The following is a 21,679-nucleotide window of genomic DNA, read 5'->3' as shown; positions in this document are numbered from 1 at the left end:
GCTGATGCAGTATGATTATACAGAAGTAAAGAAATATTGCTGTTGCTCCAGCTGGCCTGTGAATGATTCCATGGCAGGTTGGGATGTGGATCTGACTTAAATCTGTTGAACTCTTAATAAGCCCATTTCATGGTGGGTGGGCATGGATTAGAGTTGACATGACAGGTGTGGTTCTGCACAGAACAGGGAGCTTCTGAGGTTTTTGTAAGACCTGGGAACTTTTCTAAAACATTTACATGTCCTGTATGGTTGGAGGCATTACAATTGTTTAGGATGTGGAATAAAACATCATTACTGTGGATCAGACTTTCTGACTAAAGCGAAAACATCAGGTCTGATGGCCCAAGCTGTGATATTTGTAAGATTTGTAGACGGAATCACAACCCCTGAAGTGAGCTGAGACTCTATTACTCAAATAGGCCCAGCAGTTAAGTCAGTGGCTTTCCACTGGTTTTCCAAAAGTACTTTGGTAAAAGGCTTTCAATTGCTCTAGATCCAGTGCTTTAAGTAATCACATTGCCAGGAACACAGGAACGCAAAATTGTCTTTTACAAATCAACATTTAAAGCAAAGCAAAAATGAATGAAGACTAGGCATACACAGTTTTAGAGGCAAATCCCTGAACATATGAACACAAGTGTTTGCACAAATTTCAAGCCATATGCATGCTAGTAAATCACTCCTAAACAACTTGTGTAAACACCAAAAATCGCCCATAGAAAATTACACCCGGCTCCCTTCAGGTTTGTTTGTAATAGCTTGGTTTAGTCCAAATTTATCACAGGCCTGCTGTTCACCTCCAGACCCTGGGGTGTTCGTATTTCTACCTCTTAGTGAACCACATGTTAGTAATTAATTGAGATAATGAATTTTTAATGCTAATTTTCCAACCTCGGTTTCTGATGCCTTAAGGGGGGCTGGCACACAGCAGTGCTCTCAGCTTCAGAAGCTCAACACTGGAAAGTTGATCGAGTTAGAGTCACAAGGTCAAGGTCAGATGCCGCTGAATCCACACATTGCATTGTTTTTCTGCAAAACCACTGGAGTATGGCAAAATTTGTTCCAAATCTCTTCCAAGGTTCACCGAAGACAGTGACCTGTGTTCCGATAAACTGAACTGGGAAGAAATGCATTTGTTCAAAGATCTGACACGGCCCAGAAGGAAGCTGCTCCCTGTACTTTTTCTAAATGCGTCATGGTTGAAGGCGTAAACACTGATGAGTGATTCAGTTAATGTCCACTAAAGAAAATGAAGATTAGCTGCTCTTACTCCTCATATGGGGATTTCTCAGTAAGAAAATTTAGATAACCTAAAAATCCATGTGTATCTACTGCCCCCAAGTGCCTCAACCATGCAACAGCAGCAAATGGAAGGGACATGGGAGTTTCTTGAACTGACTATAATTAAAGCAGAGGTGAAGCTAGAGTCCAGTCCAAAAATGTAAATAAAAATAATATTTCTTCCAGTATGGAAATTACATTTAGTCTGATACACCACTGACCAAATAAGGTTATATACACCCTGAGAGCTTGTGCTACACAATATCCATGTTTTGATTAAATGCATATTTTTGACATGTTATTATCATTATGTTATTATCATTATTATTGTTTTAATATTATGTTATTATGAATAATAACAATATGAATGTTCCAGGTTGTGAAGGACGTTTTTAAACAATTTCCTCGGATGTCAATCGCCTGATTGCTAGTTGCACAGAAACAACAGAGTCTTGAGAGTCAGAGATCCTAGTCAGTTGTAACTGTCATACGTGTATTTGATCCGAGGGCAGAATTCATTGAGGTTTTTAAAGATGGTCTAAAGACCCACTTAATATAGGATATGCATCAGTGTCCTCGGCCTAGTGCGGCAACGTTTAGCTCTAACATTAAAACTACCAGCCTAATATTGTGCAGGTCATCATCATGCAACCAAAACAGCTCTGACCCTTCAAGGCATCCTAATTCTTACTGCTGATAAGTAGGGTTTGATCATGTGGTATGCATCTGTATCTGTATTCAGTACAGCTTACATTTTGAAAAGGCTGGATTCAGAATAGAGTTATGTTTAGAATACTTAATTACTCAACTTTATTGTCGTTATACTAATACTTCATTCATAAAATCATTATTATTGTTTTAATATTATGTTATTATGAATAATAACAATATCAATGTCCCAGGTTGTGAAGGACGTTTTTGAAAACAGTTTCCTTGGAAAACTTGAAAGTGGACAAGCTCTGATCTTCGAATCTGCTTTTTGCTGGTGAAATCATCTTTTGCTGGTTTGCAATATGCTCTTCACAATCATAGAGTGGATTTTTATACCCAGAGCTCATTCATCTCCCTGCTCTCTAAACAAACTCTCTTTATTAGACAGTAGATAATAGAAACACTCCACATTCGTCAGTATACAGTGATCACAAGGTGAAATATTAGCACTGTTCATAACTATTGACTGTAGAGAAAACACTTTGTGGAAATATGTGTCTTGCTGGCTTGCTGTAGCCCATATACCCATAAATAAACACAGAAAATTTAAATCTACCATAAAACACCAATGAAGTCTCATTTAATGCCTCTTAGATGATCGAGAGCAGCCTCTAATAGCAAGTGTGACTATGTCATATTTATATGAAGGATGTTGCAGTAAACAGCACTGTCTGCAGAACAGCAGTTTTGCAAGTGTTACTTGTCCTTGTATTCTTCTGATGTTTATATACGGTTGGTGTGCTGGCAGAGTTCCCAGTTTATTAAGCATACATAGGTGTGCTGTCAGGTACAAATCTACCAGGAGCATTTAGTAGGATTACATTTACTGAACATAGCACCATCTGGTACTGCACACTTTATCAGTACCTTCATCCCATCTATGAATAATAGCGATGTGGCCACCACAGAACTACAGAGTAGATATTATTTGGGTGGTGAACCACTGTCATACCGGTGTAACAACCGCTTACATGCCGCTATACACTTACTGTTAATTTCACAGTGCTCTTCTCTTGAATAGTGTGCATTCTAAAATCTCATGTTTTCAATGTTTTCAGTATGTACATCTAAAAAATCTGCATCTAAAGAAAATATGCACACAGCCTGCACAGAAACAAAAGAGCCTTGAGAGTCAGAGGTCTTAGTCAGTTGTAACTGTCATAAGTGTTTTTACTCCGAGGGCAGATTCATTGAGGTTTTTAAAGATGGTCATCTTTACAGTCTAATGACCCACTTGATATACAATATGCATCAGTGTCCTCGGCCTAGTGCGGCAGCGTTTAGCTCTAACATTAAAACTACCAGCCTAATATTGTGCAGGTCATCCTCATGCTACCAAAACAGCTCTGACCCTTGAAGGCATCCTAATTCTTGCTGCTGATAAGTAGGTTTTGATCATGTGGTATGCATTTGTATCTGTATTCAGTACAGCTTACATTTTGAAAAGGCCGGATTCAGAATAGAGTTACGTTTAGAATACTTAATTACTCAACTTTATTGTCGTTATACTGATACAGGACTTACAGTACAGTACAATCAAACACTGTTAGGCTAAATCTCCAGTGCGGAATAGGTAGGACGTGATACAACAGTGCAAGGTACGATAAGACTATAAATACAAAAATATACAAATATGTGCAAATCTGTGCATGAAGGCTGGGTTATTAGGGTCCAAACTAACAGTATTAGTAAATGGAATAAATATGTAGAGCAGAGACCAGTCTGGTGTTGTAAACAACATCTCGAACGCAAACAGAGTGTACAGTGCAGGAATAAGTGGCAGCTAGCGTTTAGGTAGAGAGAGCAGTACACAGCATATGTCCAGAGAGTTCAGTTAAAGTGGAAAGTGCATTCAGTCTCTGGGCTAGTGGAGCTCAGTGTGGATAAACTGGAAGCATCAGAGTAATCAGTGTGTGTGTGTGTGTGTGTGTGTGTGTGTGTGTGTGTGTTCAGGTTGAGGTTGGTGTTGCTGGATCAGTTTTGAATCTGGTGGTTCTGGCTCTGATGTTCCTGAACCTCTTGCCAGGTAGAAATGTGTAAGACATGGTGTGAGATCAGGGCTGATTGTGTGAGTTGTAGGCCTTGTTAAAAGCCCACTACATGAGAAGAAAGGCATATATTCTTTAATATGAACACCATCATTTATCAATACTTACTCATTTACTACAAACAAAACATCTGAAGTGCAACATTCACTGTGACCCAATGTGTAAAATATTCTAATAAAACCTATCCAGCATCATTTTAACACATTCACATTTCGGAGTCTTAATAAACACAACTTACAAAATACAGAAGGTATGAGTATTTACTCTGGCTTTTATGAGGGTTCCCTAGTGAAATTAGTGCAAGAAGTGTTCCACTTTTGCAGCTTGATGAGGCAGCAGTCCTGCTGGGGGAATGAAGTAAGCCATTACCAGAAAGGAACCACAGAAGTGTTTTAGAGCTGAATGTGTTTTATTAAAATGCATGCTTGTACAAGTGACTTTTTTATGTATCGTAAAGGAAAATGTCACTTTATATTGGGGCAGTATATTCAGCATTTGGCCAGGCTTACAACTCACACAATTAGCTAGCTCTAATCTCACAGCATTTTCAGGCATTTTCTAACAACCCCCTCCCTCTCCAAGGGACAAGACCTGCTGTGTAATCTACCTGATCAGTAATCAGATAACTCTTAAATGCCTAAAAAAATCTGAATAAAATCATGACTAAAGTTATCAACATTGTGGTGCCAAATGAACACAGTCTGTTTATGTAGTTCTGATGACAAGCCTTTACAGCTAACTGTGGCACTATGTGTTATATTTTACTGAGCTACAATTCATGTGATTATATTGTTAATGTGATTATATTATATTAGCTAAGTTGGTGCCGGATGGTGTGTCAAATGTTTTAGGGTGTCCCTTTTGGTTTGCTAACTATTTTAAGATGTGCCAGTTGGTGTGCTAGCTGTTGTAAGATTTGCCGGTTGATGTGCCGGCAGCTTTAGGATGTGCCGGTTGGTGTGCTGGCGGCTTTAAAATGTGCTGGATGGTGTGCCGGCTGCTTTGGCAGATCTGCTTTAAGATGTGCCGGCTGGTGTGTCAGGTTTTTTAGGATGTCCATGTTGGTGTGCTAGCTGCTGTAAGATGTGCCGGTAGGTGTGCCAGCTGCTTTAGGATGTGCCGGTAGGTGTGCCAGCTGCTTTAGGATGCGCTGGTTGATGTGCCAGCTGCTTTAGGATGTGCTGGTTGATGTGCCAGCTGCTTTAGGATGCACTGGTTGGTGTGTCAGCTGCTTTAGGATGCGCTGGTTGATGTGCCAGCTGCTTTAGGATGCACTGGTTGGTGTGTCAGCTGCTTTAGGATGTGCCGGTAGGTGTGCCAGCTGCTTTAGGATGCGCTGGTTGGTGTGCCGGCTGCTTCAGGATGCACTGGTTGGTGTGCCAGCTGCTTTAGGATGCGCTGGTTGGTGTGCCGGCTGCTTTAGGATGCGCTGGTTGGTGTGCCAGCTGCTTTAGGATGCGCTGGTTGGTGTGCCAGCTGCTTTAGAATGCGCTGGTTGGTGTGCCAGCTGCTTTAGGATGCGCTGGTTGGTGTGCCAGCTGCTTTAGGGTGCACTGGTTGGTGTGCCAGCTGCTTTAGAATGTGCCGGTAGGTGTGCCAGCTGCTTTAGGATGTGCTGGTTGGTGTGCCAGCTGCTTTAGGATGTGCCGGTAGGTGTGCCAGCTGCTTTAGGATGCGCTGGTTGGTGTGCCGGCTGCTTCAGGATGCACTGGTTGGTGTGCCAGCTGCTTTAGGATGTGCAGGTAGGTGTGCCAGCTGCTTTAGGATGCGCTGGTTGGTGTGCCAGCTGCTTTAGGATGTGCTGGTTGGTGTGCTAGCTGCTTTAGGATGTGCCGGTAGGTGTGCCAGCTGCTTTAGGATGCGCTGGTTGGTGTGTCAGCTGCTTTAGGGTGCGCTGGTTGGTGTGCCAGCTGCTTTAGAATGTGCCGGTAGGTGTGCCAGCTGCTTTAGGATGTGCTGGTTGGTGTGCCAGCTGCTTTAGGATGTGCCGGTAGGTGTGCCAGCTGCTTTAGGATGTGCCGGTAGGTGTGCCAGCTGCTTTAGGATGCGCTGGTTGGTGTGCCGGCTGCTTCAGGATGCACTGGTTGGTGTGCCAGCTGCTTTAGGATGCGCTGGTTGGTGTGCCGGCTGCTTTAGGATGCGCTGGTTGGTGTGCCAGCTGCTTTAGGATGCGCTGGTTGGTGTGCCAGCTGCTTTAGGATGTGCTGGTTGGTGTGCCGGCTGCTTTAGGATGCGCTGGTTGGTGTGCCAGCTGCTTTAGGATGCGCTGGTTGGTGTGCCAGCTGCTTTAGGATGCGCTGGTTGGTGTGCCAGCTGCTTTAGGATGCGCTGGTTGGTGTGCCGGCATGCTGGCTGTTTTAAAATGTGCCAGTTGTAGTGCCAGCTAACACCCGGCAACAAGACAATTGGCGTTATTTTATATATTTTTGTAGTAGAGACGGAATATACCTCTCTTCACATTTTAGGCTGGAATAACATGAATCTTTAAAAAGACTCTACATATAACAATCACAGTTGGGACGTCCACGTCGTTTTGAGCGCTACACGCTCCTCTGTGTGCTATTTCAGACGTGCTATGTACATGGTGGCATGTGCTGTGGCTGGCAGTCCTGGTCCTGAGGCGCGCAGGAGCATAAAGCGCTCTGGTTGGCTGTTACTGTCACACGCGCGGAGTGAAAGGTCGTGAAGTTTGCGAGGAAAATGGCTGCTGAACCAACACGAGAATGGAGCGATGAGCAACTGAAGGGTGACGACGTGCCTAAAAAGGACCTGATCAAGTTTATCCAAGATAACGCATGTCATTCGGTATGCTGTGTTCCTACACCGAGCCCGTGAACTCGTTTTTTAGCACCCTGAGCTGTGCTGCAGCTGCACGATAGCTGAGCAGGCTAGCATTAGCTAGCTGTGTGGTGTCCATAGCTACAGCAGCTACAGCAGTGCTGATGGAGCTGAGCCCTCTTACTGCATTATGCTGCAGTTGAAACTATATCTGGACTGTTTTTTATAGCCCCAGCGGTCTTTAAGTGTGTGTGTGTGTGTGTGTGTGTGTGTGTGCTTTTAAGGCTGTTGTCAGTACTGCAGTGCAGATTGTAGTGCAGTATTTCTTTGTGCTTACAGTTCCTCGCCGAGCACAAGCTTCTAGGAAATATCAAGAATGTTGCAAAGACTGCAAAAAAGGAGCAGCTAATTGTAGCCTACAACCAGCTTTTCGAGAGCAAGGTGAGTATTATCTGCATTTACAGTGCTTTACTTGGAAATCATGATGAAAAGCTCCAGCTGTCACAGTCTTGTGATGATGGGTCTAAGGTGGTCTTGGTGGTCATTAAGATCCCTGCTGGTGTCCAGTTAGTCGACCAGATGGACTGTCTGGCGCAAAAACAAAAATGCCTTATGGCCAGACTGGTAGACCAGCTAAACCTGGGTTGCCTGAAGTCTGTTGTGAGCACACTTGACCTGCTAATACATAGTTTCTCTAGTTGTGCATTATTTATTAGGGATGCACTGGCTGACTCCTCAATGACTGATGTTAATTTCTTTACAGTCAAACTGGCAGGTGTGTTGTTTTTTTTTTGGGGGGGGGGGGGGGGGGGTAAGGTGGGTCCCGTGCTGGTAGCTCCATTAGTTTCTGTCTTTCTGCCAGATTTATTCATTTATAACACGTTTGTTATAATGTTTAGACAAACTGGCATTTCAGCTGTCTGGTTAAATAACGGGATATCAAATAGCTGCATCAAGTCAGGGGCAGTTGTATGTACCTGAATCTGTTAGGAGAATGAATTGTTCATGGTCTTGGTACAACCCCTACTATGTAAACCTTTTGTGTGTTTTTTTTCCCTTATGTGGGGTACTGAAAGTATTTCTTATTAAACAAACACCAAAAGCTGGTCTGCTGTCTTAACCGGCTTGAGATGACACATTTTTTTTTAAACTTGCCGGTGATGACCATCCTTTTCTGGTGTTAATTGCAGCGGTTTAAAGGCACAGAAGTGGAGGAGGTGACCCAGGAAGTGAAGGCTGTGAAAATTGATGACAAATCCAAAGAAAAGACAGAAGTTGTGGATGAGGTATCGTGTTGGAGTGTTAGGGCGTAACACATTTTGAGATGGCTAAAGTACAGATTCACAGTATGCTATTTGCTGTTACAGTGGGTTCATTGTAATGTAAGCATGGACATGTTTTGGTTTTCAATGTACAGGGTCCCCCCAAGTTCACAAAAGCAGTGTTAAAGAAAGGGGATAAGACCAACTTCCCCAAGAAGGGTGATACAGTAGCATGTTGGTACACTGGCACACTTGAGGATGGCACGGTCTTTGACACAAACATCCCTACAGGTATGCTTTATGAATTTCACACGGCTATACATATAATGCACAGACTTATGCAAAGGTTTATGCACCCCTGGTTAAATTACATGTGTTATTCTTTTCTGCAGGTGAAACATATTAAAACAAAAATGCAGAACATATTTTTCTTATTCAATATGAGTTGTGAACATGCATAAACTGCTATATTAAGTTTCTTTACTAATTTACACTTGAAAAATCTGCAAAATATTTTTATATAATATATAATAAATAATATTTTAGTAATTTGACCAGCATTTGTTTTATTTATTTTATTTTTGCAATTTGTTACACTACATGAAACCATTAGCTGCATTTACTTTGACCACTTCATGGTTACTTTACATAAAGGTCCCCTATAAAGGTACCACTTCATAAATGCATATAGTAACTGAGATGCATATAGCATCATACCAACATTAATAAGCGGCTACTATCATCTTTGCAGGTGCACGGAAGAAGAAACAGGCCAAACCACTTTCTTTTAAGGTTGGGATGGGCAAAGTTATCAAAGGGGTGAGTTTTTGGTAATCATGTGAGAGGGGAGGGGGTCTTTCTGTATGAGGATGTTTATCGCTGATGTTATTTTAATATTTTTTTTCCATTCAATCACACAGTGGGATGAGGGTCTCCTGACCATGAGTAAAGGTGAGACTGCACGGTTGGAAATCGAGTCAGAGTGGGCTTACGGTAAAAAAGGGGTTCCTGAATCCAAGTATCCTTTTATAGTGTCTGAATGTTGAAGGGGAAAAAAAGCATTGCTAAAATAATGTAAATCAAATTTAAATTAGAAGGTGTTTCTTAGTAGTGCAGCCATCTAACGGTACCCAATTACCAGGAGGTTACTGGTTATGCCATAGTCTCAGTGGCCAGGAGTCCCAAAGAACATAATTGGCCTAGCTCACCCCATCACTCAGTGCAACGCTAGTCAGTGTGGGTGTCTGTCTTTTAATGTAACAGAAGTGCCAGCTAAAGCTCTCCTGCAGGCATGTTTGGCTGTCCAATTACGTTGCAGTAGTGGCAGTGCAAAAAAAAGATGGGGTTGGGTTGCTTCATGCATCTCAGCTGAAGCACATGCTGGACATGGGGAAACAGGGTCAGAGAATTTGGAAATGATTCGGAAGCAGAAGTGCAACATCTGATCTTAAGAATTACAGTTCATGCTGGAATAATGTGTATAATCTTGATGTATGACCTTATGCGCTGTTGAAAAACTCAATCTTTACCTATAGTGCTGTTGAGTTTCTTTTTACAATCCTGTGAGACTTCAGTTTTCCTTAATTCTCTTTAAACCAGAATCCCACCAAATGCTAAACTCATTTTTGAGGTTGAATTGGTGTCCATTGATTAATACATGCCTAAACTAGCGTGCAATTATTGTCCAGAACTGCTCATGTACAGGTCCATCTGCCATGTATTACTTAAATTCAACAGAGGATCATTCATTGAGGTCATGTTTGTGTTGGCCTTTAACTCTTGCTCACCCAATGTTGTGCATGTTTGAGAAGTTACAATAAAAACACCCTTGATCTAGAGTTGTGTGTTCATTCATTGCCACCTCTGCACACGTTTCAATCTGCTTTACTAGAACCAGTTGACCAAAGCCATGTCTAAAGAACCATGCCAAGGAGTCAAGCCCCAGTCAGTAGAAACTAATGAGGCAAAGAGATTTGTTTTCAAACAGCATCTTTATTATGAACAAGTTTCTCCATAACAATTTAGGAGTTGGCATTGGGACCCTTCTTCTTTCCGAAGGTGGGCACCACATTCACAAAGCGGCGGTTGTACTGAATGCGGCGCTTAGCACGGCCAGTCTTCTTTTTCTTCTTCTCCTGTTTGTCCACCTGAAAACATCAAGAGGAACAAAGTTAATCATATTGCTAACCCACCTCTGAGGAATGAATGAGGATTACCATGACTTGGAACTGCCTCAAACAGCTTAAAAGCAAAGCATGGCCTTTGCACTCACCTTGGGTGTCTGTCCTCGCACTTTACCGGCACGAGCCAGAGAACCGTGTACCTTACCTATGAAGAACGCAAAGAACAAGGCCCATTACTTCCAAACTACATCGTAAGTAGAAATCTGAAGTCTGTTTTAGTAGACAATATCAAATGAACCTAAACTTATGAGATACAATATTCTTTTGCCTGTTTAAGAGCAGGAAGTTCACTCAAATTGAGGCAAAAATCCTCAAATAATTCATGCATCTCCTTCAAAAGAGTCAAGATAAAAAAAGTGGCTTTAATTCTGCCATGTTACTTTGGCAAAGCCTATACTTGCCTCCCAGAAGTCTGCCAGCCACCTCCAGGGTGCAGTGCTCCAAAACACCACAGTTCAGAAGGGTAGCATCATCTTCCAGTGGGGTACCAGCCAGCATAAGGACCTGGTCCTCCACAGACAGACCTTCCAATGTTTGGACATGGGCCTAAGAAACAGAACAGCTTTTGTTAGTTTTCTTCACACAAACATAAATAATGGGCAGTACTCCGAGATAATGCAATTGCATTCAAAGGTGATAATACATTACTCACCTTTATGTCCTGGACAGTCTCCTGTCCTGTCACCTCAAGGGTGTGTAGGTTCTGTGCACGCACGAAGAGCTGCATGGTGATTTCTGAGGGTGTGGGAAATGAGGAGATTGTTATTTTTCAGTCATTTCAAGCAGTTTACTTTCACCATTTACTCGCATATTTAGGCTTCATTTCAAAAGCCTAAAAACACCAACTAAACCTATGCATTCCAATTTACCTCAACATGAAAGTTTCATACATTCAGCATATTCCCACAGTCATGCAAAAGCCTTATATGTCCATTTTTACAGTTTATCACCATCATTTGAATCAGATTGCCCTTAGGGTGGAGTCAATTTCCATGTCGAATGGAGCAACAGAAAAGCTATAAAATTACTTTGAACAACATCTTTATGTAGACTTTCAGTTCAAGTTTCTTTCTCCTGTACAGTTGCCATTTTCAATACAAGATTTGTGCATGACAGCAGCAGAAAACACTAATTACTAGCTTGGCATTCCCCAACCCTAATTTTAAAGGATCCCATTTGACATTCATAGCTGGAAGAGGAGCAAGAGAATATTAAAAGATGGCCTTCCATGGGTTTGTAGTCCAGGAAAAAGGGCAGAAGCCTGTGCATCAGTTGTTATAACACCAATGTGAGGATTTGATTGCATTTAGCCACCTGAGCGTAATTGAGGCCAGGTACTGGTGTTGGATGCTTAGTTATGGCTCACAAACACCCCTCGAACTCGTTCCAAAGCTACTGGATGGAGAACACAGTCCCACAGCTCTACAGCCCAATGCTGGGAGGGGTGCTTTATACCCCTGCCCGTCACATGGAGACCGTCAGCTCATGTGTGACTGCTCCGGAGCCTCTATTCTAATAGCAACCACTTTCTAACGAGATTACAGAAGGTATAAATGTTATGGTCTGATAGCTGTCTCTTCTGTTCTGCTAATCCATCCACTGTCTTGATAAAAACCGATGCAGCATTATCGTTAGCTACATAACGAACCTCCATCTACACACTAACGAGCTAACGTTAGGTGAAGGGAGATATTTCAACGGAAGTTAGCTTTACTTTTACATAACAGTAGTCTAAACTTATTAAACAACCACGAAAAAATCTCAAAGTGCACAACCAAAGCGATTTACAGTGCGGGAGAAAAGTACACGCCAACTGCAGTGAGTGAGTGCGGGCCTTAGCTTTAGCGTCGCCTAGCTAGCTAGCTAACTGGGCTTAGCTCACTGGCTACACGACTCGCCAGAGACACGAGGTCAGAAAACTAGCCAAACATTCTCAATTTGCCACATATCGACACAGAAACTTGCCAAGCATGTTTTCTAAGGTTTAAGACAGACTCGTAAACGCATTCAGACGCGACTCTGAAAGCTTAAATGGATAAATTAATGAAGTTAGAGACGGGCCTTACACCGCACGGTGCTCGTCGATCCACACTGAGCGAAAAAAGGACCTGCGCAGAGCCCGGTGTGCGCATGTGTAGGAGAAAGAGTGCCGGGAAGAGCATACGTCACGTGTAGACGACACCCCCCGTGAGGCCAGGGGTCGCCAATATTATTCAGAGAGGAGCGGTATGGCTGAAGATCTGTCTTCCTAGCATTTTCTGTCTACACGTTTAATAAGTTGGCCTCAGTCTTGAAGACCCTTGGTCGTACGAGCTTCTGCTGTTTGGTTGGAGGGGAAACCTGCGGACACAGCGGCTCTTCCTTAGCAGGCCTACCACGACTGAAATTGTCCAAAAGAATGAAGACGCTGCTAATCAGTACATTCAGCTGCTTTAAAGGGCCCACATCCTGTAACCTTCCTACTTTTTCTAACAATGCCTTTATACATATCCCCTTATTCAGTGTACAGTAGTTCAGCTCTGCCCAATCCCCACTAAAGCACGCAGATGCCATGAGTTTATGTCGGGGGAATAAATATGCAGGGCGTAAGAGCAGGTAGTCAGTTAAGGTACATTAACTCACATTGATGTTTAAATCGTGTCCAGTGAGCTGTGTTGAAAACAGTACATGATCAGTACCTGATCTCATTAATGCTATTGTGGCTGCATGCAATCAAATCTTCACGGTTCATGTTATGCTGTAGCAAAAGGGGGCACAGTGTTGCTGCTCCCTTCCTTCCAAAATACTTCCAAAAAAAAGTGTTTTCACAAAAATATTATTGATTTGGAAATTATAAATTTTGCACATATTTTCTGTTTGGACTGATAAAAAAAGACATGTCAGAAAAACGTGTGATCACACTGGAAAATATACTTTTAAACATCAGGAAAAAAGTTTGTGACAAATAGTAAATATGGCCATCAGGATTACATGCAAAAGTATTTGCATTACAGTTAATGTTAGCAGAAGAAAATAATCTATTACATATCACTCACTGCATCTTGTGGGTGTTTGTGGACGTGTGGTAAAGATCAGCTGGGAACTTTTTTGCATTAATATTAGTTATATATATCACAAAAAGGACATTTTACACTGTGCCTCAAAGACTTGTGAACCCAAACCCAAAGACAAGGCCAACTTATAGAAGCTTGAGAGAACATTACAGCAGAACAATCCTGAACTTTAAGATTAAACTTAACTGAGGTACAGACTAATTCTATTTACTGATACACCGCCCCCAACTTACACCTGCATGAAATTCTGAGCATTGGTCAGCATCTGGGCTTGCTACATTATTTACACTGGCCTTAAATTAAGCTGAAACACTTAAGCATAAATAAAATTTAAAAATAAATACATAAATCCACACAATCAGGCGTCCAGGTTTAAAAACTCTGACTGCTATTTCTGCCTCAAAACTAAACTCCCCATCTACTGAGCTTCCTCTTGCTAATAAAGCTTTACTATTAAAAAGGTGCGCAGCCAGACTAGCTTATCTATTACCAGTCATTCTTTATCTACTAAACAGCAGTGATTCTCATGTAATTAACAGGCAACACCTCTGAAAGGCTTTGTGCTCCACTGCTCCTAAGAATTATGAACAAATGGAATTAGATGTGACTAAGAGAAGTACATCAGACAGAAATGACAAGGAGTCAAGGATATCAATCTCTTTATTATGAAATTCAAAAGGTCAAACTAAAAACTTCATTTCACTTTTGGCTCTGAAAACACGATCACATTTAGGAGAGCAGAGTTAAGGTTAACGAATTAAGGTTGAGATTTTTTCATACAAAAAGGGTCGATCTACTAAATTTCCAAAAAGAGACCACACTAAACCAAGCTAAAATTAAACTTATTTGCACTTTCTCCACAGAAGGAAAACTCATCTGCAACGCACATGCTCGAAACACAAAGTAAACGGTCAAATGACTGAGAATGTCAATGAGAATCAGTAAGAATGGATAAAAAGGACAAAGTTCAATCACACTTCAGGTCATCATGTGGGGGGTGGAGGGTAGTACTGGTTGTACTGATACTGGCCATACTGGCCCCAGGAGTTCTGGGTTCCCCATGTGTTGTATTGCTGTAAAGATGCAAAAAGGACAGTAATTAGATCATTTAAAAAAAAAATAAAAACAAATTTAAAAAAAACCTTAAGCATCAAACTAGTCCTGAACAACCTGTGTCTCCATAGCACTCTATGACCAGTACTCATACTGGTCACATGATTGGATGGTGCTTGTGGGATCAAGCAGACTGAGCTTGACCGATGCATTCTCTTGGTAGAAAAAGTGAAATTTAATAACACCCCATTTTAATGCTTAACGCTAGCTAACGACCATAGATCAGTACTCAAAATTGACTGCCCATTGACCAGATTCTTCAGCCCTTTCCATACAGTAGCCGAGCAAACACTAACCTGATACCAGTTGTTATAGTTGTACCCATGGTTGGCTTGCATGTCAGGCATCATTTGGCCTGATGCTGCAGAGGCATCATCCACACGCTGCCTTTTCGAGTCTGGCTCTTGAGACCTGCATAAGTGAACATGACCGGCATTTTAAAGCATGCAGATAATACCACTGAAAAAAATATATATATATTTTGAAATAATAAATAAACAAACAGTTTCAGGAGGTACTCACCCATTCTCTGCTTTTCTTTTTGTGGATTCTTGTTCTTTCAGAAGTTTCTGATGTTGTTCATATGCGGTCACAAACCTGAACAGAAGCAAAATGTTTTAGTGTATGAAAATTAATTCATCGCTTTTCCCCTAGAGCAACAAACCAGGACCAGTCAGACATTCTACCAAGTGTTTCTGCATCACCTTCAGGATATGGCTCATAAACCTCATTTTGACTGATGTTCCTGGAAATATGTTTTACATGTACAAGAAAACCAAACATGGATGAAAATGAGAATATTACAAGAATTTACTTACACATTTATATCACTGCCAAAGTCCTCAAGAAAGTCCACTTTGCGTTGTGAGAAAGTGACACGTGACTCCAAAGGCATTGGGCTGTTGATGGCTCGATCAAAGCATGCTAGGATTTCTGCTTCATTCTGCTGCACATCCCCACTGTACTCCAGCTCCAGCAAGTTCAAATACAGCTTAGGACTGGTCTGAAACACAGTTCATACACTACTCAGTCAAGACGTTTAAAGTTCCAATGTTACAGTAGACTCTGCAGGTCAGGCTCACTAAACTTTTCCACTGCTAAAAAGACTTTCATATAACATGTATATAACTACTCAGCGCAACTTGGCCATGGCTATGGCCGTAATTTATCCTTACCTCATCTTTTTCGATGGCCTCTAGCAGTACTTTTCTAGCCTTTCCAATACTCCTCTGCACTTTAAGGTGCTGTCTCGCTAGTTTCACAGAGTAGAACGATGATTCAGTTGCGCTTTTTCCATTCTGAATAGCGTCCCGCAGTAGAGCTTCAGCCTCATCCAAGTTCCCATGACGACGCTCTAGGCTCACCCGACGTAGTCTCACCATGGCCAGGCCTGGAACCGCCTCCTCTAGACTCTTCAGGATACCTCGTGCTTCCTCAATGTTTCCTGGAGAAATAAGCCAAAACTTAAAACTCATGTAAGGTGCTATACCTACAATATCACAGTTCTTCAGACTGCCTGGTTTAATCGAAGGTGTGGTTAAAAATTACCTTGTTGTTCCTCAAAAGCTGCCCACAGAAAATGGATGGTAGGCTTCTTGGGCAGGTGGATGGTGCATGCCTTCTTGTACACATGTCTCACTCCCTCGGTGCTGTAGCTCTCCAAGTACTTGGCATACTTAAGAAGTAAAGAAGGAAAAAGAGGGATACACACAGAGAGGGAATAAAAGAAAGAAATGGGAAAAGAACACAGAAATTAAGCTTTCATTTCAGATTCCTGCACTAGTGAATTTCCATTGACAAGATCGTTTTGAGAATTTCTGTTTTAAACCCATCAGCACCTTTATGGAACCAATAAGATAAGTTTCTGTAAGGTAGTGGGAGACGGAGAGATGCAACGAAGTTGGCAAATGCTGGAGTCAAATCTTGTGTGGCAAGCTGGCCATCCCCTAATACAACAGATACAGTCAAATATCAACGTTACACGCAAAGAGTGCAGGAAGTTTTACTGAGGAAGTGAAATCGTTGATGGGGAAGGAGGGAGGAAAAGTCTCTGCGAAAGGAGCTCCATTTACCTTTAACCAGAACTCCTCGTAAAGGGCACAGGCAATCAGGCACCGCTCAAACAGAACCACTACGCGTTCTGGCGTCCCATTCTCCAGTTCAAAGTCCAGGTACTCCCTCCAGTTGCTGAGCTGAGTCTTCTCCAAGGCCTTTACGTGGAAATATGGACGCTTGATCTATTTGAGAGGGTAGACAGTTAGTTTTAGAAGTTCATCTCCACTTGACCCACCATATTTTTATTAAAAATAAATAAAACAGCACCACCAAACCATTAGAAAAGGAAACAAGCCTTACCCCTTCCTCAAAAGCCCAGCGCTTGCTGACTTCATGTTCATTGTGGTTAAATATCTCTTGGCGTGCCTCGATCACCTTGTGCCGCATGTTCTCGATTTCGGTGACTCTCTAGGGGGGAAAAACAATTTCATGAGAACCCACATTAAAGGCATACATTCAACTTATCTCGAGTGATGTGCAAACTGCATGTCCAGCTACCAAGGGTTTACATCACCATGAGCTCGAGAGAAACAAGTGGAATCTTGCGTTGGAATAAGTATGGTATGCACACCCTGCACATCAGCTGTGGCCCAAGCCGTGCTGCTGGGGGGGGGGAGAGGGGTTGAGGGACGGTGTCATTCCGCCACGGTCCCGTCCCACTTTTATCTCGAGTCCCTGAATGGATGCCAACTGGAATCCTCAGGTATTCACTGGCTGCTAACGGAAAGACACCTCTTCAAACTTGCACAGTTTTGCTTCTCTCCAGCATCAGGTAGGACCCTCCCTGTCTCTGGCATGTTTCATACCCACAAAGAGTGAGGGTTGGATTCTCACCTTGGCAGGGTCAGGAAGGTCTTCAGTGCCAGGTGGAAGTTCCTCACTGGGGGGTTCCTCCTCTCCTTCTCCACTGGGCTTATTGGCAGCAGCAAGTTCCAACCTCAGCTGAACGAACTCCTCTTCAGACAGGAAGTGCTTGGGATTATTGTTCTGCACGTGATCTTTGAACCTGAACAGACCAAGCATGTGTTGGTAACAGCACAATCATGAAATCAGATGCCCAGATCAGAATTCCCTGGCACTTCTTATTAGACAACTTAAAACAATCAGTTTATATAGTAGTAATAGTACAAACCTCTGGAAATGCTGGGAATACAGCTGAGTAGGAATACCCAGGATACGGTCATAGACAGCTGTAACATTGGCAAGCTTCTCCTGTTCAGTCTCCCAGTTTATATACGCTTCCCACAGACGATCTGAACGGAAGTCTGTACCCGCAGCTAGAACTGCATGCTCATAAGCACTGAAGGAAAATACGGAAAAAAGAATACGGAAAAAATTAATAAATGTTTAATTAAAATCTCACCTTTTTGTAATCAGTAAAAAGCATATACTTACGCTCGTATGCGGTTTTCAGCTTCCCCATCACTGTTGTCTTGGTTCTCCCTTAGAAAAGCAATATAGTGAAGCCACAAGTCAACACTTAATGGGATGGCCTGCAGACCTCTGCGGTACACCTGAAAAAGAAAGATGCAGAAGTAAGACTTCAATCTAACGTAACTAACAGTGTAACAAAATGTGCGCTGACAAAAGGAACCTTACCTCATCTGCTTCTTGTATGTAACCATGTTTTTTCTCAATGTCTGCATATTTCTTCCAGTAACCGTAGCAGTAGGGATAGTGTAGGAAAAACTCATCAAATGCCTTTCTCGAAGCCAAAATGTGATTCTGGAACAGACAAGCAAAGACCATTCAGCCTCTTCAAGAAACTTTACATGGCTCTTTACCCACAGTTCAATTTTTTATTTTACTTAGCTACACCAGACTCACCTCTTGTTCCACATACTGCAGCAAGTAGACCCATCCGTTGAAATCTTCAGGGTTATCTTCAACTACTTTATAAAGCCTGTCAAAGTCAGATGGCATGGTAGGTTTTTGCTCAGAAGAATCACCCACAGCATCCTCAATTCCCTCTTTGGACGCATCCTCAAGTTCCATATTTGCAGGACTTTCGGAGCTCAACTCTGCTTCTTTGAGAAGACCCTCTGCAGTCTGTCCATTTGTTTCCAACTGACTTTCTGCAACATAACCAGAGTTTTCAGGTTGTTCTGTGGCATTCTGTTCAGAATCTGCAGATTTTGGCTCCGCAGATTTCGAATGCTCATCCACAGAAATCTGCTGGTACTGCTCCACTGGGACAGCCGGCGGCACCGGAGGTTCTGGGTCCTGCTGGCTTGCAAGAGCAGCAAGAGTGTCAGGTACTTGGTCCATTGGCCACTGAGCATCCTGGGTTATGTTGGGAAGGTCAGAAATGAAACCATCCCCTGCACCTTCCACAGCGGTAGAGTCCCCATTGTCAGGGGTGTTTGTATCAACCATCCCTGTCATGGGCTCGTCTGAAATATCCAGATCTAAAGAATTAGAAAAACAGTATCAAGTGTTACTATAGGTGGGGCAATATGGTCTTGCACACTACAGCTTAGTAAAAGTACACACTGCAAACAATTGCAGAAGTACTTGAGGCAGCTACAGTTTAACGCGCTCATTCACTCCAGACAAACACAAAGCCTACTTAAACCTAGACAATTAAAACCACTGCATTCAGGAGAATGTGGTTTTGTGAGTCTGTCGACCAACCAATCGTGCGTTTGTACAAGTCAAACTGTACTGGGTTTGTCTATAAGAGCGACAAAGTAGTCATTGTACAGAACCCACTGAACCCCAAAGCCATCGTGCTTACACCATCAAGCTGAGAAACTGCTCAGATCACATGCATATGCACGAAATCGATGAAAGTTATTACTCGAACACCAGAATATCCACCCATATTTAACTTCCCACGTAGATACTTAGTAGCTCGCTATGCTACCTTGCGGCTTGAACGAGCCGCGTCAGCCCCTGCTAACAAGCAGAAACGGTGTGGTCCATAATCTACGCTAGCTAGCACTACCTATAACCACCACAAAGTTGCTAAAAGTACACTACAAAAGATCCACAGAAATAACGTCCTAACTTCACCCCAAAACACATTTAGTGCAGAGATTTTAAGTAAGCAATGAACTAACTCGCCACCTAAAGCTGCACAACTTCTGTTAGCTAGCAGCTAGCTAGCTAGCTGACTTGCTAATTAAATAACGCGTCATTTACTGGCTGATAAACGACCGTGCTTTTTTTTCCCCTCCTGTTCACAGATCTGAACAGATGGTCGGTTAAACGTACGCGATTCTCAACGTTTAACTACACACGTTAAACGCTTTTTTAATATATAAAATAATCAACTAGCTACAAGGCGAACAACCTTGGTGTGGTTTTGGGCCTAGCCCGCTGTTACAAAGCTAAGCGCTAGCACCACTCGCGCTAGCTTAGCCAGCTAACTCACGGTATCCTTTCGCCCACCCAAAGAGCAGAGAACAGCCGCTGCCGGAGAAATACGGCGCAAGCTTGTGCTGGCGTCCTAACTTACCAGAATGTTCCATGAAATGTTGCTTTGTCGCTGATTTATCTGAACTTGTGTGAAGTTATCTCTCCGACAACATGTGGTCGCGGCAGCGCGCTCTCATTCTACACACGGCGACGCTGAAGGGCAAGAATGTTCTCCGCATGCGCAGTTGACGGGCAGCTCCAGGTGTGAGTGCGTTGGCGCTGCTGTATTTGTCGGCTGCTGCCTGAGGCCTGTTTTAAACCGCCCGTCGATCAGTAACAGGGCGTACTCCCAATTGGTGGCTTGAATAGGACCGGTTTATGTGTAACAGTTGGTTAGAACTACAAAAATAGCCACAAATAGCGTTAACTGCGAGTGTATTTCAACATCAGCACGGGTTCTTTGGCTGTAAACGTGTAAATACAACCCTGCTTGATCTATTTCACTGGGCAAGCTGCATATTTGTCCATAAAATCAATAAATAAATAAATAAACATATCCAAAAGCTTTCGGTGGTAGGTACGAACTGCAGTAATGCAAGAAATAACATACTATATGTTATTTCTATATAACAGTTATTTGTATTAATTATGACTACTGTATATATACTTGAGAGAGACTGTTGTTAGATATATACACTCATCATGAATGTGAATGTGAAAAGTTTTTTTTTCTGGGGCAAAATGTGTGTATAAAGGATATATTATATGGACAAAAGTATTGGGACACCTGCTAATGCTAATTCATTACATTGTTAATTACTAATTCGTTATTTGCAAACTTTTGCATTTTCTTAGAATTACTTTAGTGTACTTAGTGGGTATATGTGTTCTGCGCATGCGGAGGACATTCTTGCCTATATATAGTTCAATTTTTATTTTATTTAATTTTTTATTTTACTCACCTCTTGTTCCACATACTGCAGCAAGTAGACCCATCCGTTGAAATCTTCAGGGTTATCTTCAACTACTTTATAAAGCCTGTCAGAGTCAGATGGCATGGTAGGTTTTTGCTCAGAAGAATCACCCACAGCATCCTCAATTCCCTCTTTGGACGCATCCTCAAGTTCCATATTTGCAGGACTTTCGGAGCTCAACTCTGCTTCTTTGAGAAGATCCTCTGCAGTCTGTCCATTTGTTTCCAACTGACTTTCGGCAACATAACCAGAGTTTTCAGGTTGTTCTGTGGCATTCTGTTCAGAATCTGCAGATTCTGAGATATATATATATATATATATATATATATATATATATATATATATATATATATATATATATATATAGTTCTCTCTTTTTATTGATATTTAGGAGGAACTGTAAAGTAAGAATTTCACTGTACGGTGTAACTGCTTGTTATTGCTGTTCATATGACAATAAACTTGTCTTGATTCTAAATGAATCTAAAAAACCAAAGAGTTGATCCTGTTTTTTTTTGTTTAAGTAACTCTCTCTACTTTCTGGGGAAGGCATGCTTCTAGATTTTGGAGCATTGCTGTGAGGATTTAATTGCGTTCAGTGACAAGAGCATTAGTGAGGTCAGGACGTTGGATGATCATCACATCCACCTCATCCTCAACTCCCCAAATCATTCGAAAAGTATTGAACAGAGCACAGTTCCACTGCTCCACACCTCAATACTAACAGCAAAGACCATTTGAAAGTAAAGCGTAAAACAGAGAGCGATCAAAGTGGGCCTGATCATTGTTTGGGAGCTGAGATGGACACAAAGGGAGGGTGTGGTGCAGCAATGTCCCTGTTGATGGTTTCGCGAATGGTCT

The 21,679-nt window shown here is 42.2% G+C and overlaps 3 protein-coding genes across 4 annotated transcripts; 1 reads left to right on the top strand and 2 right to left on the bottom strand.

Annotated features, from left to right (window-relative positions):
* Positions 1-6,703: 6,703 nt before the first annotated feature.
* fkbp3 (FKBP prolyl isomerase 3) lies at positions 6,704-9,918 on the top strand. The gene is made up of 7 exons (XM_072696879.1): positions 6,704-6,845; positions 7,158-7,259; positions 8,009-8,104; positions 8,236-8,371; positions 8,832-8,899; positions 9,001-9,098; positions 9,680-9,918. Exons 1-7 carry the CDS (start codon positions 6,741-6,743, stop codon positions 9,732-9,734), a joined length of 660 nt encoding a protein of 219 aa, XP_072552980.1. The 5' UTR covers positions 6,704-6,740; the 3' UTR covers positions 9,735-9,918.
* A 134-nt stretch (positions 9,919-10,052) lies between these two features.
* On the bottom strand, positions 10,053-12,403 carry faua (FAU ubiquitin like and ribosomal protein S30 fusion a). Its single transcript, XM_072696866.1, has 5 exons — positions 12,330-12,403; positions 10,916-10,998; positions 10,665-10,809; positions 10,353-10,408; positions 10,053-10,227 (listed from the first exon to the last, which is right to left on the bottom strand). Exons 2-5 carry the CDS (start codon positions 10,988-10,990, stop codon positions 10,102-10,104), a joined length of 402 nt encoding a protein of 133 aa, XP_072552967.1. The 5' UTR covers positions 10,991-10,998; positions 12,330-12,403; the 3' UTR covers positions 10,053-10,101.
* A 1,555-nt stretch (positions 12,404-13,958) lies between these two features.
* Positions 13,959-20,083, bottom strand: prpf39 (PRP39 pre-mRNA processing factor 39 homolog (yeast)). Of its 2 annotated transcripts, XM_072683701.1 has the most exons (14): positions 19,945-20,082; positions 18,312-18,892; positions 18,084-18,209; positions 17,880-17,998; positions 17,617-17,784; positions 17,319-17,490; positions 16,785-16,892; positions 16,502-16,666; positions 15,978-16,104; positions 15,605-15,873; positions 15,248-15,432; positions 14,952-15,026; positions 14,726-14,840; positions 13,959-14,389 (listed from the first exon to the last, which is right to left on the bottom strand). In XM_072683701.1, exons 1-14 carry the CDS (start codon positions 19,955-19,957, stop codon positions 14,303-14,305), a joined length of 2,310 nt encoding a protein of 769 aa, XP_072539802.1. In that variant the 5' UTR covers positions 19,958-20,082; the 3' UTR covers positions 13,959-14,302. The 2 variants fall into 2 exon arrangements, with proteins under 2 accessions (XP_072539802.1, XP_072539793.1); XM_072683692.1 differs by having other exon boundaries at positions 14,298-14,840; positions 19,945-20,083.
* Between the last annotated feature and the right edge of the window lie 1,596 nt (positions 20,084-21,679).

Source organism: Salminus brasiliensis, chromosome 1 (assembly GCF_030463535.1).
Source record: "Salminus brasiliensis chromosome 1, fSalBra1.hap2, whole genome shotgun sequence".
NCBI classification, from domain to species: domain Eukaryota; kingdom Metazoa; phylum Chordata; class Actinopteri; order Characiformes; family Bryconidae; genus Salminus; species Salminus brasiliensis.
This window is presented reverse-complemented; position numbering and strand designations above follow the sequence as displayed.

Bases quoted from the DNA above. Each gene is read 5' to 3' on its own strand.
- fkbp3 (XM_072696879.1), top strand. From the start codon at position 6,741: ATGGCTGCTGAACCAACACGAGAATGGAGCGATGAGCAACTGAAGGGT. The intron at 8,372-8,831 runs GTATGCTTTATG...TCATCTTTGCAG, and splicing joins TGACACAAACATCCCTACAG to GTGCACGGAAGAAGAAACAG. The intron at 9,099-9,679 runs GTATCCTTTTAT...TCTTTAAACCAG, and splicing joins AAAGGGGTTCCTGAATCCAA to AATCCCACCAAATGCTAAAC.
- faua (XM_072696866.1), bottom strand. From the start codon at position 10,990: ATGCAGCTCTTCGTGCGTGCACAGAACCTACACACCCTTGAGGTGACA. The intron at 10,409-10,664 runs GCAAGTATAGGC...CGTTCTTCATAG, and splicing joins GGCTGGCAGACTTCTGGGAG to GTAAGGTACACGGTTCTCTG. The intron at 10,228-10,352 runs GTGAGTGCAAAG...TGATGTTTTCAG, and splicing joins TGCGAGGACAGACACCCAAG to GTGGACAAACAGGAGAAGAA.
- prpf39 (XM_072683692.1), bottom strand. The intron at 16,893-17,318 runs GTGAGAATCCAA...TTTCCCCCCTAG, and splicing joins ACCTTCCTGACCCTGCCAAG to AGAGTCACCGAAATCGAGAA. The intron at 16,105-16,501 runs GTAAATGGAGCT...TTACTTCTTAAG, and splicing joins ACGAGGAGTTCTGGTTAAAG to TATGCCAAGTACTTGGAGAG.